This window comes from Gouania willdenowi, chromosome 18 (assembly GCF_900634775.1).
Source record: "Gouania willdenowi chromosome 18, fGouWil2.1, whole genome shotgun sequence".
NCBI classification, from domain to species: domain Eukaryota; kingdom Metazoa; phylum Chordata; class Actinopteri; order Blenniiformes; family Gobiesocidae; genus Gouania; species Gouania willdenowi.
Genome location: NC_041061.1, coordinates 8998338 through 9004900, shown reverse-complemented (window position 1 = coordinate 9004900; position 6563 = coordinate 8998338). Strand labels below are relative to the sequence as shown.

General features: G+C 36.6%; 1 protein-coding gene across 1 annotated transcript in view; it reads right to left on the bottom strand.

Moving 5' to 3' along the window:
• Positions 1-280: 280 nt before the first annotated feature.
• Positions 281-6563, bottom strand: part of LOC114480814 (mucin-17-like) — a 28861-nt gene continuing 22578 nt past the window's right edge. The window contains exons 26-31 of the mRNA XM_028475237.1: positions 6353-6417; positions 6101-6264; positions 1626-5986; positions 1129-1193; positions 874-1037; positions 281-772 (exon numbers count right to left, since the gene is read on the bottom strand). Coding sequence (XP_028331038.1) covers positions 675-772; positions 874-1037; positions 1129-1193; positions 1626-5986; positions 6101-6264; positions 6353-6417 — 4917 coding nt within the window. The 3' untranslated portion in view covers positions 281-674. The remainder of the gene's footprint in view (positions 773-873; positions 1038-1128; positions 1194-1625; positions 5987-6100; positions 6265-6352; positions 6418-6563) is intronic.

Genomic DNA, 6563 nt, shown 5'->3' with positions numbered 1-6563 from the left:
TTTAAAACACAAAAAGCATTAGTGTTTAATCAAGCTGATACATTTTACACTAATGTGTCCACCACATGTACATCTCTAGAAGAGTTGACCTAAAGACCTGTTTAGTGTTAATCCTGGGACAAACTGGATTTTCTTTATCCCAGTTTGGCTAAGAATGCAAACCACTATTGTGATGCCATTGATATAAACCACTGAGTGACAAGTCTTGTCTCTGTAGAACTTTTCATATTCAAATAATTTTTATTCCACAACATTTAAACAGTCTATATGTCTCTATTTCAAAGGCCATTTCAATCATTTCATTAAAATACAATACAGTTATTCACTTAAATGAGATAAATGAGCTATTATAAATGAAATCAACATACCCATTCATAATTTAAAGATGATAATAATGGTCTGATGGTTGCTTATGAATATTAAGTTTCTTAAGATTAATACAAATACACCTGAATAAAACTAAAACAAAGAAACTTGTTTTGTGTGCTTCAAAGAATAAATAAAATAAAACCCATGTTTTCTGTATAGTATTACACTGACTATTGACTACCATCACTTTAATTATTGTTATAATCACCATCATGATTATCTTACCAATGTTGATTCAAATCAATGCGAGTACATACACAACAGCTTTTTACAAGTGCTTTCTCAAGCCGATTAGTGCCATTGTATCAACACAGCTGTGTTTGTAGGCTTATTAATAAGATTGACAGCAGAACCAAGAAACATGTGTTAATTAGGCTCATCATGTGGTTTGCTTGACTTGATGCTGTAAATGAAGAAAAAACACAAACAATTAAAGTTAGTTTATCACGAAATCCTCACATTAAGTAGATCATATTGGGAAAAATAGTGTTAAAAAAGACATACATCCTCCAGTAACGGTGGAATTGATGGTGATGGAGCTTGTTTCAATGTCAAAGCCAGTCACGTTTGTAGAAGCAGCCACCAAAACTTTCGCTACTTCAGTGCTATTAGGAGTGTTATTCCCGTTTAAAAACCGAGAGTGAATGATGTTGATGACTGATCCACTTCTGCAAATTAGAAGCAAAGAACATAATTTTAAAAAGTTTGCTATGGTTTGCCTAACATTTAACATTAAATAAAAAAAAATATTTCAGTTACCTGAACTGTATGTTTTCTAATGCAATGAAGGTAGCAGCAAATAACTGTCGGAAATAATATTCCAACTAAAAATAGGCGAAAAAAGATATCATTAGTTTAGACATAAACATTTGAAGTATATTCCGTTTTACAGAGTGGGCGGGTGGGTGTGAGTGTGTGTGTGTGTGTGTGTGAAACATAAGATACTTATATATATTCACAATTTTCACAGGTTTTTCAGATTTTCACGTATTTTTTGGATTATCTTACGTTTTTTAGATTTTCACGTGTTTTTTTCTTGATTTTCACACGTGTTTTTCAGAGTTTCATATGTATTTTGTTAGATTTCAAAATGTGTTTTTTCCCATGTTTTTCAGATTTTTTTCAGAAACGTCATGTTTAAACAGTTTTAATTGTAGTGGGTCAGAGGCACAAATGTTGATACAAGTTAATTCTGAACTTGTTCATTTTGAAACATCAGTTATATTTAGACTTTCTCTGTTGACAAACAAACTTACCTGTGAGGTGATCATTTTAACTCGAGCTTGATACGCAGCAGATGATGGATCCAAAAGGTCATTTGTAAAAGTGTTTTGAACAGACCTAAATGTTACGCGGTAGATTATGTTATTTGTTGAAGAAGTTGTTGTAATGGCAGTTGCAGGTACAGGGTTTGCTGTTCCAGCAGGTGAACCTGTCCCTGTGGTTATTCCAGCAGCTGTGGGTCTTTGTGTCACAGGAATCAATGTAGAAATATTTTCTGTTGTCAAATTAGAAGCTGAAGTTCCCTCTTTAGTTGTTGCCTCTGTGGACGGTAATACATCTTTAATTGTTGTAAGCGGAAGTGTAGTTTTTACCACTGCATTTGTTGTAACAGCAGATGTGGTATATGTTTGTTTTGACGTTGTTGTAGGAATAATTGTTGATTTCATGGTAGCAGCAGGTGTACTCAGCAGTGCAGTTGTTGAAGGTAAACTGGTTGTTTGAGGAGATAATGTAGAAGAAGCAGTGGTTTTTAAGGCGGCAGTTGTTCCAGATGTTGTATCAGCTGTGAGATCAAGAGTTGGCGAGGGTATATGTGTTGTTGCAGTCAATGGAGCTGTTGTGGTCTCCCCAACAAATGTTGAACTAAGTGGTGTTGTTCTTTCAATTATTGTAGTTTCTGCTGTTGGGTTGGCTGAAGTTATTGGTGTAGGTTTTGATGTGGTTGTTGTCAAAAGTGTTGTCAAAGTTTCTTGTGCTCCTGTTGTAGTTTCTGCTGTACTTGAAGCTGAACCAAATGTTGTAAATGTCATTAGAGTTGTGCTCAGCGAAGGATTTGTGGTTGTTGTTCTGGATTCTTCAGAAGTAGTTGATGATGTTGATGGACTTAATGTTTCAATTGGATTTGTTGATAAAATTTCTTGTGATGTTGTTGTAGGAATAATTGTTGATTTCATGGTAGCAGCAGGTGTACTCAGCAGTGCAGTCGTTGAAGGTAAACTGGTTGTTTGAGGAGATAATGTAGAAGAAGCAGTTGTTTTTAAGGCGGCAGTTGTTCCAGATGTTGTATCAGCAGTGAGATCAAGAGTTGGCGAGGCCGTATGTGTTGTTTCAGAAAATCCGGCTGTTGTTTGAGGAGTTGTTGTAGTCAATGGAGCTGTTGTGGTCTCCACAACAAATGTTGAACTAAGCGGTGTTGTTGATATTTCAAATATTGTAGTTTCCGCTGTTGGGTTAGTTAAAGTAATTAATGTGGTTTTTGATGTGGTTGCTGTCAAAAGAGTTGTCAAAGTTTCTTCTGCTCCTGTTGTAGTTTCTGCTGTAGTTGCAGCTGGAGCAGATGTTGTAAATGTTGCTAGAGTTGTGCTCAGTGACGGATTTGTTGTAGTTGTTATAGATCCTTCAGAAGCAATTGATGATGTTGATAACAAAGATGTTGTTGGACCTAATGTTTCAACTGGATTTGTTGATAAAGTTTCTTGTGGCGTTGTTGTAGGATTTTTTGTTGACGTCATGATAGCAGCAGGTGTACTTAGTAGTGCAGTTGTTGAAGCAATTGTTGAAGGTCTTCCTGTTGTTGTTTGAGGAGGTAATGTCAAAAAAGCAGTAGTGGTTAAAGCATCAGTTGTTATCACAGATGTTGTCTCAGCTGTTAGATCAAGAGTGAACGATGTTGTATCTGTTGTTTCAGAAACTCTGGCTGTTGTTTCAGGAGTTGTTGCAGTCAGTGGAGCTGTTGTGGTCTGTCCAACAAATGTTGAACTAAATGGTGTTCTTTCAAATGTTGTAGTTTCCGCTGTTGGGTTAGTTAAAGTAATTGGTGTGGTTTTTGATGTGGTTGCTGTCAAAAGAGATGTCAAAGTTTCTTGTGCTCCTGTTGTAGTTTCTGCTTTACTTGGAGCTTGACCAGATGTTGTAAATGTTGCTAGAGTTGTGCTCAGTGAAGGATTTGTTGTAGTTGTTATGGATTCTTCAAAAGTAATTGATGATGTTGATAACACAGATGTTGTTGGACCTAATGTTTCAACTGGATTTGTTGATAAAGTTTCTTGTGGCGTTGTTGTAGGATTTTTTGTTGACGTCATGGTAGCAGCAGGTGTACTTAGTAGTGCAGTTGTTGAAGCAATTGTTGAAGGTCTTCCTGTTGTTGTTTGAGGAGGTGATGTCAAAGAAGCAGTAGTGGTTAAAGCATCAGTTGTTATCACAGATGTTGTCTCAGCTGTTAGATCAAGAGTTGACGATGTTGTTTCTGTTGTTTCAGAAACTCTGGCTGTTGTTTGAGGAGTTGTTGCAGTCAATGGAGCTGTTGTGGTCTCCCCAACAAATGTTGAACTAAATGGTGTTGTTTTTTCAAATGTTGTAGTTTCCGCTGTTGGGTTAGTTAAAGTAATTGGTGTGGTTTTTGATGTGGTTGCTGTCAAAAGAGTTGTCAAAGTTTCTTCTGCTCCTGTTGTAGTTTCTGCTGTAGTTGCAGCTGGACCAGATGTTGTAAATGTTGCTAGAGTTGTGCTCAGTGGAGGATTTGTTGTAGTTGTTATGGATTCTTCAAAAGTAATTGATGATGTTGATAACACAGATGTTGTTGGACCTAATGTTTCAACTGGATTTGTTGATAAAGTTTCTTGTGGCGTTGTTGTAGGATTTTTTGTTGACGTCATGGTAGCAGCAGGTGTACTTAGTAGTGCAGTTGTTGAAGCAATTGTTGAAGGTCTTCCTGTTGTTGTTTGAGGAGGTGATGTCAAAGAAGCAGTAGTGGTTAAAGCATCAGTTGTTATCACAGATGTTGTCTCAGCTGTTAGATCAAGAGTTGACGATGTTGTTTCTGTTGTTTCAGAAACTCTGGCTGTTGTTTGAGGAGTTGTTGCAGTCAATGGAGCTGTTGTGGTCTCCCCAACAAATGTTGAACTAAATGGTGTTGTTTTTTCAAATGTTGTAGTTTCCGCTGTTGGGTTAGTTAAAGTAATTGGTGTGGTTTTTGATGTGGTTGCTGTCAAAAGAGTTGTCAAAGTTTCTTCTGCTCCTGTTGTAGTTTCTGCTGTAGTTGCAGCTGGACCAGATGTTGTAAATGTTGCTAGAGTTGTGCTCAGTGAAGGATTTGTTGTAGTTGTTATGGATTCTTCAGAAGTAATTGATGATGTTGATAACAAAGATGTTGTTGGACCTAATGTTTCAACTGGATTTGTTGATAAAGTTTCTTGTGGCGTTGTAGGATTTTTTGTTGACGTCATGGTAGCAGCAGGTGTACTTAGTAGTGCAGTTGTTGAAGCAATTGTTGAAGGTCTTCCTGTTGTTGTTTGAGGAGGTAATGTCAAAAAAGCAGTAGTGGTTAAAGCATCAGTTGTTATCACAGATGTTGTCTCAGCTGTTAAATCAAGAGTGAACGATGTTGTATCTGTTGTTTCAGAAACTCTGGCTGTTGTTTGAGGAGTTGTTGCAGTCAATGGAGCTGTTGTGGTCTCCCCAACAAATGTTGAACTAAATGGTGTTGTTTTTTCAAATGTTGTAGTTTCCGCTGTTGGGTTAGTTAAAGTAATTGGTGTGGTTTTTGATGTGGTTGCTGTCAAAAGAGTTGTCAAAGTTTCTTCTGCTCCTGTTGTAGTTTCTGCTGTAGTTGCAGCTGGACCAGATGTTGTAAATGTTGCTAGAGTTGTGCTCAGTGAAGGATTTGTTGTAGTTGTTATGGATTCTTCAGAAGTAATTGATGATGTTGATAACAAAGATGTTGTTGGACCTAATGTTTCAACTGGATTTGTTGATAAAGTTTCTTGTGGCGTTGTAGGATTTTTTGTTGACGTCATGGTAGCAGCAGGTGTACTTAGTAGTGCAGTTGTTGAAGCAATTGTTGAAGGTCTTCCTGTTGTTGTTTGAGGAGGTAATGTCAAAAAAGCAGTAGTGGTTAAAGCATCAGTTGTTATCACAGATGTTGTCTCAGCTGTTAAATCAAGAGTGAACGATGTTGTATCTGTTGTTTCAGAAACTCTGGCTGTTGTTTGAGGAGTTGTTGCAGTCAATGGAGCTGTTGTGGTCTGTCCAACAAATGTTGAACTAAATGGTGTTGTTCTTTCAAATGTTGTAGTTTCCGCTGTTGGGTTAGTTAAAGTAATTGGTGTGGTTTTTGATGTGGTTGCTGTCAAAAGAGATGTCAAAGTTTCTTGTGCTCCTGTTGTAGTTTCTGCTTTACTTGGAGCTTGACCAGATGTTGTAAATGTTGCTAGAGTTGTGCTCAGTGAAGGATTTGATGTAGTTGTTATGGATTCTTCAGAAGTAATTGATGATGTTGGACTTGATGTTTCAAGTGGATTTGTTGATAAAATTTCTTGTGACGTTGTTGTAGGAATAATTGATGTCATGGTAGCAGCAGAGGTACTTAATAGTGTCGTTGTTGAAGGTATTGTTGCTGTAAATTAAGAAAAAAGAAAACAGTTAAGGTTAGTTTATCATTTTAGCCTCAAGTTGGTCATATTAAAAAAATAGTAAAAAAAAAAAAAGAATATACATATATATATCGTACATTCCACAGTAAGGATGGAATTGACAATGATGGAGCTCGTTTCAATGTCAAAGCCAGTGACATTTTGAGAAGCAGTCACTAAAACCTCCTCTACTTCAGCGCTAGTAGGAGTGTTATTCCCCTTTGAAAACTCAGATTGCATGATATTGATGACTGATCCATTTCTGCAGAGTAGAATTAAAGAACATGATTTTAAAAAGTTTGCTCTGGTTTGCCAAACATTTAACATTAAATCAAAAATATTTCAATTACCTGAACTGCATGTTTCCTATTGCAATGAAGGTAGCAGCAAATAACTGTCGGAAGTAATTTTCCAACTAAAAATAGGAGAACAGATATCATTAGTTCAAACAAAACATTGGAGGTATATTCCCTTTTAACAATAACACATCAGTTTCATAAAGAGCTTTTCAAAAAAATTCAAAGATCTTTTGCAAAGAGTGGTGTGTGCGTGTGTGTGCGT